The sequence below is a fragment of the Berghia stephanieae genome, chromosome 2, assembly GCF_034508935.2.
Source record: "Berghia stephanieae isolate SIO BIC M18660-M18661 chromosome 2, UCSD_Bste_1.3, whole genome shotgun sequence".
NCBI classification, from domain to species: Eukaryota; Metazoa; Mollusca; class Gastropoda; order Nudibranchia; family Aeolidiidae; genus Berghia; species Berghia stephanieae.
In genome coordinates this window covers 37,012,337-37,024,836 of record NC_088361.1, presented here as the reverse complement: position 1 = coordinate 37,024,836, position 12,500 = coordinate 37,012,337, and the positions used below count along the sequence as shown (strand labels likewise).

At 36.0% G+C, this 12,500-nt stretch overlaps 2 protein-coding genes across 7 annotated transcripts in view; one reads left to right on the top strand and one right to left on the bottom strand.

The window, feature by feature from the left end:
- Positions 1–12,500, top strand: part of LOC144964812 (D-serine dehydratase-like) — a 76,995-nt gene that overhangs the window by 44,897 nt on the left and 19,598 nt on the right. For 5 of the 6 annotated variants that reach the window (XM_078899455.1, XM_078899457.1, XM_078899454.1 and 2 more), the window contains 2 exons: positions 583–688; positions 2,494–2,652. The exons of the other annotated variant lie outside the window; for it this stretch is intronic. In XM_078899455.1, coding sequence (XP_078755581.1) covers positions 583–688; positions 2,494–2,583 — 196 coding nt within the window. In that variant the 3' untranslated portion in view covers positions 2,584–2,652. Of the gene's footprint in view, positions 1–582; positions 689–2,493; positions 2,653–12,500 lie in introns of those variants that run through there. 6 annotated transcript variants of the gene reach the window in all.
- LOC144964814 (uncharacterized) overlaps positions 2,811–12,500 on the bottom strand; it is a 10,118-nt gene continuing 428 nt past the window's right edge. The window contains exons 1-4 of the mRNA XM_078899459.1: positions 12,207–12,500; positions 7,510–7,848; positions 5,817–6,057; positions 2,811–3,868 (exon numbers count right to left, since the gene is read on the bottom strand). The exon at positions 12,207–12,500 is cut by the window's right edge and continues 428 nt beyond it. Of these exons, the coding sequence (XP_078755585.1) occupies positions 5,818–6,057; positions 7,510–7,848; positions 12,207–12,500 (873 nt within the window). The 3' untranslated portion in view covers positions 2,811–3,868; position 5,817. The remainder of the gene's footprint in view (positions 3,869–5,816; positions 6,058–7,509; positions 7,849–12,206) is intronic.

Here is a 12,500-nt window from a genome sequence, read left to right as displayed (position 1 = left end):
ACAGAGTTTGTGTGTTGGTCCGTTATACTTCCGGATGGCAATGTTGTGAACTCCTTGGCCTAGCGCATTCCATCTATAGCCTGACACTGACCAAAAAATTACGTCAAAAGACTAGTCTTTGACCACGAAAGAAAACAAATCGTGAATTGTATTCAACAGTTCAACCAATGGAATCATTTGTTTCCTTGAGCTCTAATAATGACATCTCACTAGACGGTGCAAAAAAAAAAAAAGTTTAAAATGTAATCAAAATATAAGTCCTAGTGGGTTCTGGTGCCAGGCTATAAGTTAACGATGGCGACAGTTGGCTTTTAGCCTTTGTAAACGTGTCGCCTGACACGAATACATATCTGTTGACGTCATTTGTAGGTAACGGCACCCGCAGTGAGTTGTTCTTAGAAGTGCCCAATGAAACAAATAATTCCATTGATTGAACTATTGAATATAACTCAACATTTGCTTTCTTTTGGTGAGCTGGCCTTGTATTTTTTTTTTCTCAGTACCAGGATATCAGTTGAAGACGGCTACGGTCACAGTCGCTGTGTGCTTAAAATAATTTGATATTAATTTTTTTTTACACAGGATGGTTGGAATGACACAGGAGTTGGGCAAAATCAAAGCCAAAGAAGGAGAGCTAAACTGTCAAAATTATCCAGTCGGAACGATTTTATACATCTACCCCTTCCATGTAAGACATTTTCTGTTCCTTCAGAGCCATTAGGGCCACGGAGCCAGAGTTTATCCTGGTTTTTATACTGTGAAACAGGCAATCGCAATTGCTTGCTATTGCTATCCTTTGGCAATGGACGCTAGTCTGTCGCAAAGCACTTTCCACCAGATCTAAGAGACCGAGCAACCCAATCACGGCTGGGTGGGCAGGGGATCAGAAAAAAAATCACCCGAGATCGATCTCGGACAGTTGGCATATGAAGAGAGTGCTCTATCAACTAAGCTACGTCCCCCCCCCCCCCCCCCCCCCCCCCCCGGTACGACATTAGGTATCTTGATTTGACATTGCCAGGGCCACATTTGACAGAAATAAAATTGCAAATTTAATCCCCCCTCCCCACCCCCTGTTTACATATATATATATATATATATTTCCCTTCTCCCTCGCTCTCTCGTCAAAAAAAGAAGAACGGGATGATAAAAATAAAAGATGTTACATAAAATAACCAAAATGTTCTTTATGCATCCCCGCACATTTAGATCCCTGCGCCGCCCCCCCCCCTCCCCCCTCCCAATTAAAAAAAAATTATTTACTTATTTATTTCTTCTTTTCGTCCTGGGAGAAATTCTATAAGCCGTCAAACTAATCTTTAAAAGACTCCCAGATGGCTTAAAACAAGGAAAGGGGTTCCACGGTCTGGCGACAGCTTTCATCCAAGGTAGACAACCGCCGATTTATCAGAACTCTTTCCAAAAAATAGAGTAAAGGCCCTTCAGAAGTGATATTGATCTTATTTTTTTGATGTAACCCCCCCCCCCCCCCCCCCCCCCCCCCCCCCCCCCCAAAAAAAAAAAACAGACAAAAAAAAAAAACAACAAAAAAAACAATAAACAAAAAACAAAAAAACAAATAAACAAACGAACAACATCAGTAGTCTATGGACCTACTTTTCGTTTGGATTTTTTCCTCTTAATTGCGCCTAATAACGGTGTGCATCAGTTTACATGTTGATGACGGTTAGAACTGAGCTAACTTTTACTTAAATGTTTATTTTACTTTATGTTCATAAGACTTCATTTTGCAAATTAAAATGAGCAATCATATAGCGCAGCAATCAATAAAATAAATGTGCTCAAAGCATTTTACATGGGGGCCAAAGGAGACATCAACACCTAATATAATGAAGGACGAAACATGACGCCTGTTTGGCGCATTGGAAATTATTTTTTCGCAAGGGTTGCTGTTTACGACCTTGTTTTCATTTTATACTAGGGTGCGATAAAAGAATCTGAGTAAAGAGCTTTTCCCAAGAACTTACATTCGTGCCGGCAACCGCGGGATCGAACCAGAGACCTACCGGTCGAAGGCGAGCATAATACCACAAGACCAGTTCGGAATAACCGGAGTTTTTACCCGGTTTCCATAGTGTGAAACGGACAATTGTTTGCTATCCTCTTGATAGGACGCTAGTCTATCGCAAAGTACTTTTCATCCAGATCATACAGACACAGCTAGCCAATCACTGCTGGGAAGACAAGGGTCAGAAAAAACACAAAAAAAAAACACCTCTGGAATCGGTCTTAGTCCCTTGGAATATGAAGTAAGTGTTCAGAACAACAGAGCTATCGGGACCACTACATGACCTGAAAACCGCACATTTTTTTTTTTCACTTACGTATTCCTAAGAAAAAAATACATTATACTAATATAGTCTCCTGGCAGATATTACGATGGGTATCATACTTGATGAAGACATGAAAAATTGTATCCAAATAATAAATCATGAATTCTTTCAATTCTTATTGTTTCTCCTATAATTTCAGTCTTGCGCAACAGCTGCCATGCATGGAGTTTACTACGTCCACTCAGGAGACGAAGTGGTTCAAACCGTAAAGCCATGTAGAGGATGGTAGATGGATAGTAGCCGTATCGAGTCACACTGTATACCTAATAAATAGAGGTGCCTAAATGAGTAAATAAAATGGAGATAACGAAAAATGGAGTCAATCTGACTCATGAATGAACAACACAAAACAAACGACGTTTCGGCCCTTGGCCTTTTTCAAGTAAACACAGAATACATACATATAAATACATATATATTTATAATATATTGGCCCCCATTAAATAAGATATACATGTAAATAAATATATATGTATTCTGTGTTTACTTGACAAAAACCAAGGGCCGAAACGTCGTTTGTTTTGTTGTTCATTCACGAGTCAGATTTACTCCCTTTTTCTTTATCTCCACACTGTATACATATGCTGCCCCACTCTCGATAAAACATGTATTTAAAAATGTGTCTAGAAATGTGTCCTTCAAATTGCCCTACATATAGATTGAAACGACCCTCGTCTGAGCAAAAATTCTCAACCCTGGGGCTTCGCAGACTCCAAGATTTGAGAGCTGCTGACAAATTAAATGTTTTTTTTTAAAAACCAATGTTCCTGAACATTGTAATGGAGATTTGTGAACTTTCTCCAAATTGTATTTCATAATAGCGTTCCCCGAGTCCTTGTATGACAATAATAAAATAGAACAGCCAGTTTGTAATTTTAACAATAGATATTTATTCAATAAAAGCATCGTTCGTAAACAATTTGAACGGTATCGATTGAAAAATAAGGGGAAAAGGAGATTAATTTAATAAGACAGAAATAAACTGTAAAAACGAAAGTTTTGATTTATTATTATTATTATTATTATTATTATTATTATTATTATTATTATTATTATTATTATTATTATTATTATTATTATTATTATTATTATTATCATTATTATCAATATTCTTCTTCTTCTTCCTCTACTTACTATTATTATTATTATTATTATTATTATTATTATTATTATTATATATTATTATTATTATTATTATTATTATTATTATTGTTATTATTATTGTTATTATTATTGTTATTATTATTGTTATTATTATTATTATTATTATTATTATTATTATTATTATTATTATTATTATTATTATTATTATTATTATTATTATTATTATTATTATTATTATTATTATTACTACATTAGTATTATCATCATCATCATTATTATTACTATTATTAGCATAATCAAGAAGAAGAAAAAGAAGAAGAAGAAGATCATAAAAATCCAAACCCGTTACTTTCCTTCTTGGCAGAGGATATCACTTTACAAGACGATCAATCTGAGAAAAAATGATAAAACTGAAAAAAAAAAAAAAGAAGACAATATATAGCATTTTAGTGAGGATTTTTTAAAAATGGACCTTAATTTGATAGCCACTTATTGTTCTCAAAGTGCTTTACGCTTATAGCAACATGAAGGATTTCACGTGACGCCTGTAAGTAAGGGGCTTTCACATTTTTGTTGTTGCTTGTTTTGTCTTCTATAGAGACAACTGTGTTTATACCGGCTTTACAGAGAATATGAGAAAAGAGCATTTTTCCCCAGGGACTCTAATATTTTTTTTCGCATGCTACAGTGTTGTCTCTGTCAGAAAAAAAAAATGTAATATCGCCTAACAGGCGTCATGTCTCGTCCTACATGTTAAGTTTTACTGTTGGCCAGGGACCCCTTGTAAAGCGCTTTGAGCACATTTATTGGTATTGCGCTATATAAAAGCTCAATGTTTTGTTGTTTTTTTACTACAAGACTCGATCACGAAATAGAATGCCCCAAAATATAACGAATCAATTCCTATTCTCTGTATTATCTGATTTTAAACATTCGCTCATACATACCACGTGAACAATGTCATTTTTTAAGACTTGTTTTGAATTTGTCTAGCACCGAATATTGGCTTCAAATTTGTACGAGTGTAATTGTTTCATTTCACGTTTAATTTACTCCTAATAAAATGTATTGATTAAAACAATAAAGATAAAAAACCACGAAACTGATTTATACCTTGTACAGCTATAACAGAAAATAAAGCGTGATAATGTGACAATATTTTGCAAATGCCTAAATGACCAAGTAAAACAACCACTCAGTGATTTTCAACAAACTATCCAAGTTTATAGTTTCCCAATCGAGATTGAGATCCGTCGTGGAATAATGAACTCGCTCACACAATCGACATTGAGACGGTGGAATTGTCTCACATCGCCGGTGAAAGAAAAATACTGTGGTCTGGCTGTGGAGTCTTCAAAATAGGGTTCAATAGTCGTGACGTCACGTCCCTCGTAATGACGTATAGCAACTGGCTCTAAACTATCGGAACAATGGCGGATGCCATTATCTCAACCACCGCCCTGATGAATAAATACTTCTCCACGAGCATTGATGTGTATCCAGAGGAGAAAAACATTATAAAGCATCATGTTTTGACTTTTATACATTCTGATCACTTGACATGTGGAAAAGTTCTAGCCAATATGAAGAATAAAAAGTACGACTTTCTTTGTTTAGAACGAAGCTGCTAGTTGCTGGGCGGACGTGACATCAGACTATTGAATCCATTTGAAGTTACAGACTTAAATCAGAGAAGAAAAAGTAAGTGACAATCTGCCTCAAAACGGTATTATGTCGGTGTGGGCTAGATTTTGAAATTTGGATTGATAGGCAAAATCGCACAAATAACATTTTATAGTTCACGAAATGATATTCTAGATCTGTTATTATATTGATGCACCTATAGAGCGCTTTGAGCACATCCTCGTGATACGATAGAGTGCTCAATTATTGTTATATCAATATTATTATTATTATTATTATTATTATTATTATTATTATTATTATTATTATTATTATTATTATTATTGTTGTTGTTGTTGTTGTTAATGAGTGCGCATGTTCTTATGCTTATGCGACTTCATTAAATCCATTCTATTATTATTATAAACTATGTTAACTAAAGCCCGTTTATTTGGGTAAGGGCGCTATCAAGTTACAACGACTACTACTACTACTACTACTACTACTACTACTACTACTACTACTACTACTACTACTACTACTACTACTACTACTACTACTACTACAGGGCACGGTGATCCTTCTCTAGAATATACAATAACACTGTTGAACTCTGAAAAACTGCGTGTTTAACAGTTTGTCCATCAGATTTGTTTTTGTTTGTTTTTTGGGTTTTTTTTTTGTATATTATTATACAACCAATGTATATAATCTGTGTTTTAAAAAAACAATTACCTCAGAGTGTCGGCACTAAGTATGCAAGAGAGGGCCAAGATGTGAGAACTGCTATCAGTTTTCTGCTGTCCCATCTTAGGTTTGGATCTATGTTAAGTAAATTCTCCGCCAGGTTCCGATATGCTGCTGGGATATGTTTCTGTATCCTTACGAAGGGCAGGTAATCTTTTTCCACTGACGGAATTCTTGCTCGCCGAAACATCATGTTGACGTAGACCCCTCCCAGCGAATACATGTCGCACTGTGCAATAGATAGTCGGAGAAATATAATAATAATCACAAAGTGAAACCAATCGAATGGACCTGGACATATTATAGTCTGAAATTAAGCTTAACTATTTTGCTTTATATTGAATCGATCAGAAACTTTTTTTAAAATTAGATAATAAAAAAAAAAAAAATTACATAAAATTCCCTTTATTCACCACAAAGGGAAAATTTGTCTGTAGGGTAGATATATTCCAAGGGAAGACTGGAATAACTCAGGCGTCAGCCTAAATGTAGCGTCGCAAACTGAGCTAAGGCGAGGTGGTTTGCCCAAGACTGCAAAGGCAGTACCGCTGAGCCACGCGGCCTTCTATTGAACTCTGAAAAACAGCATGTTTAACAGTTTGGCCAGCAAATGCGCCCTTCAAAAATCGATCGAATAAAGTGGCCCTCGTTTAATTTTAATCAATCGATAAATGAAGAACAAGTTTTCTGGCCAATTTTTTTTGGAAAATTGCTCTTTTTTCATGAGTAGACAGAATTCAAATTCTGTGTTATTATTTTTTAATCCTGATTCATTGACACAGCTCGATGTAATATAAAGGAAAGAAAAAGTAGTCCTTCAAAGACATTAAGCTATCCCTTGGATATGACGCTAGTCTATCGCAAATTACTTTCCGCCAGATCTAACAGACAGAGCTACCCATTCACTGTTACAGGGGGCGGGGGGTGTCATGAAAAAATCTCGACTGCACCCGGGATAAATCATGATCCCTTTGTGAGCGAGTGCTCTGTCAACTGAGCTATCGGGACCCCTGAAGGAAAGAAAAAAGGAAAGTGTAATATGGATAAGATCCAAGGATAAGAAATAAAGAAATTAAATACATATTTAAAACAGTAACTAAATTGATCGTGTGGGCTGTTTTCAATATAATACAAATAAATAATAAATAAAATTTGCACAGCCCCAATCTCCAACGAACGTGTTCAATGGCGCTTTAAAGGACATAGTTGAGAAAATTTAACGTTACAAATCTGTTCACCGAGAAGCCTTTTTCCCAATATCAAATGAAGAAATAAGGCGCAGGCACCGGTGTAAGATAAAAAAACTGAGCAAGTGTGTATGAAAGGTGCCAGACAAAGCAAGAAAAGAAAATACATGAAAAAAAAAACATCTAAAAAAATCAGTCGACCTCGACTGGGGAGGTCCAGTTCGACTGACTTTTTGGGATTTTTTATTGTTTTATTGTTTTATTTTTATTTCTTGCTCTTTCTGGCACCTTTCATGCACACTTGTTTAGTTCTTTAGCGCTACTTCAACTCGACCCCATTAGTGAAGTCAGTAGATGGGTGGAACGGGTAGCGGATGTGATACCGCTGATGGTATTCATTGCTGAAACATTTTATGGTATTGCTCATGAAATGATGCTGATACCAATGGAATAATATGAAGAGTATTGAATGAATAAAGATTAAAACGTCTCACCTTGTAAAAATTGAAATTGTATGTTCTTGGTCCATGCAGCTCTGGTGCTATATATCCATCGGTGCCACATTTCCTTGACGGGATCTTAGAATCTGGTTGGAGAGCAATGCTAAGTCCAAAGTCTATAATAACTACGTCTCTTTCGTCTGTGATTAAGACATTGGATGGCTTGATGTCTCTATGCACTATTTTACGGTTATGAAGGTAGAAAATGGCAGATGATAGCTGTAGCATGTACTTCTCCGTACAAGCCCTAGTCAGATTTGGCAGAAAGGATTTCAGACTTCCCTCCTTGTGATATGGCATGCGGATGATGAACTCATCACGAAAAATGAAAGGCTGTGAGAAGATATGATAAGAGGTTGATTAAAAAACACACTTACTTGAAAATGTAATAATTCGTAATTATTAGACAATTAAATTAGTTGATATGGTTAACTTTAAAAATCAATAGTTACCTCACAAGGATTGAATAACACTTTAAAATTCCGAAAATTATATAATTTGGCATCAACTTTTACTTTCAATAGGTTCTAACGACTTAGTGATGCTTATGGAGTTCTGGAATTGAAGACAAAATTTCGTCAAATAGGCTGGTCTGAATATAGTTGTATGATAAAATTTGCTATAATATTTGTCGATTTTAAGAACTGTCTGAAGTTTTTTCTTTTCTCAAAGTATTTAAAAGAGTATTGTTAATCGTCCTATTTCATAGCAATTATATATATATATATATATATATATATATATATATATATATATATATATATATATATATATATATATACATGTATATATTATTACTTGTACTCGCATATTCTCATTGCGCTTCTTTGCTGTATCTGCACACTTCCACAAGCGAACACGCGTGCGTCTGACGATGTGGTAACATTTGAAAAGTGCACATTAATGTGAATGAAAGCGCTTAGGTTTCGACAGAGAAGCGTAATAAGAATGGTTACTATTATTATTATCATCACTACTACTACTACCACTACTACTACTACTACCACTACTACTACTACCACTACTGCCACTACTACCACTACTACCACTACTACTACTACTACTACTACTACTACTACTACTACTACTACTACTACTACTACCACTACTACCACTACTACTACTACTACTACTACTACTATTACTACTACTACTACTACTACTACTACTACTACCACTACTACTACTACTACTACTACTACTACTACTACTACTACTACTACTACTACTACTACTACTATATACTTTTAAAAGTATGCTTAGCTATCGTCTGTGTGCCGTTTAAGTTATGTATTCATAATTTATTGTTTTTGTAATTGGCTGAAGAAGTTATAAGCCTGAAGCGTTCCGAATTTAATTGTTTGTCTCTTTTCGAAGCTGTTCTTTTCATTTTTGTTCATGAATTTTCTCAAACGTAGGTGCTGTCTCAACGCTCAGATCTCAACTCGAATCTAGGATTGTCCGATTCGAATGCCAATGTCATACCATTAGACCATATTATTATTATAATTATAGTCGCACAAAAGAAAAATCAAATCTTTTTAAATGACTAAACGAGTCTCAGAAAAGCTGTCGGGTTCTGATCGCTCAATGATAACCAGCTCAAAGCAGATCTATATATATTTTACTGAAAAAAAAGGAAAACGGTATGACAGATTAGTAGTGACGGCACACCATCTACTCTTCTTTTTAAAAAAAGAGCTTTATATAGCGCAATATCCACTAAATGTGCTCAAAGCGCTTTACAAGGGGTGCCTGGTCAACGGGAACATTTAACATGTAGGACGGGACATGCCGCCTGTTAGGCGATATTACAATTTTTCGGACTAAGACAACGCTGTTAACGGCCAGGTACTCATTTTACACCTGAGTACGGTGAGAGAATGTGAGTAAAGAGCCTTTTCCAAGGACTCAACTATGCGTCGAGCGCGAGGCTTGAACCCAGGACCTTCCGATCCGAAAGCGAGTGTCATACCACAAGACCACATAGCCTCTTCTGGTTCCAAACTCCTTGGAAGCGCGTATGTAACCAGTCCCTCGGAGGACTAATAATGAGTAGGTTACCTATTGAATCATAAGGTGGCACAAATAATTTAGTAGCATGATGCATTGGCAACGTCTTAGAATTACGGGACGTATAAGAGCGAGGATGGATATTCTTTATTGACGACCAGTTGACCATCATACACATGGACTAGAAAATAAGTTGCCATCTCTCTGAAATCAAACGATTAAGTACAGAGGGCATGTGCCCAGTTCTCTGGAAGAGTGGTTTTACACTTCCACCGAAATTGGAACCAGGTTTTTGATATCATATGTTACCTGTTGGAATATTTTAAGATTCTTATATTCAAAGAACCTCCGCATATTAACGTACCACCACACAAACCGTGAAACCTTGAAATTTTATAGCGGCGGAGGCATCGAGATATAATATATATATATATATATATATATATATATATATATATATATATAATATATATAGAGAGAGAGAGAGAGAGAGAGAGAGAGAGAGAGAGAGAGAGAGAGAGACGCGAAACGTCTGAAGTGGTTTTAACTTAATAACAGATGATGCATACTATGCGAAGCCTTCGTTAACTTATGGCCTGACACTGGAACCCTCTATGACTTATAGTTTGACGTAATTGTTTAGGTTTGTGCAGTATCTAGTGAATTGTCGTTTGTAGAGCCAAGGCCTTCTATATAGAGGGCCTTGGTAGAATTCAAGGAAACAAGAGATTCAATTGGTGTGACTATTGAATACAACTCACGATTTGATTTCTTTGGCGGTCAAAGACTTGTCTTTTGACGTAACTTGTTGGTCAGTGTCAGGCTTTTAGTTTACGATGGCTACGATCTATGCCAAATCGAGTCAAGTCAGTAAACATCCTCTCGCTCATGTTTACCACATATAAGGAAGGAGCCCCCAAGTTTCATGTCTCCATAGGTTAGTCTCCGTTTATAGTCTGATTGATACAATTTAGTGAGAACTACTCATAAATAAAGAGCAGAGTGACGTCAATTTCGTTCTATTTTATGTGTCGGCTTATGTAAGATCCGGCTGGCGAATGTTGTGTGTGTTCGTGTGTGTGTGTGTGTGTGTTATCTATTTTTTTGTTTTTTGGCAAAGCGCACCGCATCAAAATCAATCAGACGTTTAAGGTTACGCAAGGTTTTGTGTGTTGTCATGTTTGATTTGGCTGACAAATATCGTGGGTATTTTACCTACACGCACAGTTTATCAGTGCCTGATATGTAGACATGTTTCCACTCTACGTCCAATCGGGAAGACACGGAAAGTGTACACCAATGTAATACATAATGTTATGGAGACATCTGACGCCATGAGGCACAAAGCTATCGTCAGTATAAGAAGCTGAATACCCCATGATATAAGTTTGGTACAGACCAAAGACTTTCATAAGAAAAGAGGACAAACAAACAAACAAAACGTGCGATGCATGAAAAAGAATTATATTGACTGAAATAGCCTCGAGGAGGGGGAAACAATGAATGCAAGACGTGCAACCATAATGAAATATAATTCAACAGACGATACAAATATCGTGCTCATGCTGTATGTCATCTGCTTTATCTAGACTCGCCCTGCCAATACAACAAACCTTGAAACAACATTGAGAGAGAGAGAGAGAGAGAGAGAGAGAGAGAGAGAGAGAGAGAGAGAGAGACTTGCGCACAACCATTTTAAAGGACTCAAAGATAGATAAGACTATACGAATAATACCTATTTCTTAATAACCATAGTTGCGCCATGCCTGAGGCCCATTTCTTAAACATCGAATTTGCATCATAGAGAATGAGGACACTGGTTTACATGCATGTTTTGAGGTAATTTAATTAAGAGTAGGAAGATGATGATTTCAAAGAGATCTCCAGTTTATGTCTGCGCTTGCACATCTCCGAATTGATAAGAAGACAGATCAGTGAGTGCCAGCTTGAACATAGAACAGAAGTAGAACCTAATACATACTAATAAATAGCAAACTGTTGTGTGCTTGCTAGACCACTCTACACAAGAGGTACGTCAATACCAATGTCATCAATATTCTATATTATTATATTTCCGTACTTAGAAAAATAAAACGAACCGCTAATGTTACTCCGTAAACATGAGTATGAGTATGAGTAAGAAACAACTTGATCCGTGGTGAGAATCATTTCAAAAAGGCCACCTGCCATGACATTAAAAAAAAGTTCTTACGAACTAAGTTAGTTCTGCACACGACGGGATGGAACATCGATGTGACTCTTGGTCGTTTTTTGCAATGCTAAAACTAAAGCCATTATTAAAATTGATGCTAGCTTTCTCTCATACAGAAAGAGAACTTACAAGATAAACGCTTCCGTATCTATTCAATAGAATTAAATCAAATGATATTATCCCGGATTTCCGATTCAGAATGAAAAAAAAAAATTGAACGTTTATGCAAACACGACTACCGACCAATATCTGAACAATGAATCCAGAATCCCAGTAAAAAGACATATTATGCTAACTTTTTATTCCATACCGCCAGGTGATTAGGAAATAATATACGGAGGTTTTTGACATACTGAATTCCGTAAATAATATACGGAAAATCGGCAACTTGATTATATCATCTGACTTGGGATTTCAGTACTCATTCTTACTATAATTTTACAAACAATGTGACATTAAAACTTACCTCTATATTACCAATGATATACTTGTGGCTGATCCCTTGAAGTATTGTCACTTCGTTAGAAAACAAGAATATATTTCTCATTTCACTATCACTATCGCTTTCTGAGGTCTTCTTATTATATTGTTTTACAACTTTCAGTTGTTGATTGTCTTCTGAAGATTTTACCAACACAACTTTACCCATCATTCCACGAGCCAGCGTGCGAACGACTTTATTATCTGCGTAGAAATGTTCTGAATCATCATCTGGATACATTTTTGTGAGCACCAGTGTCCGATCCCTACCAATTGGTAG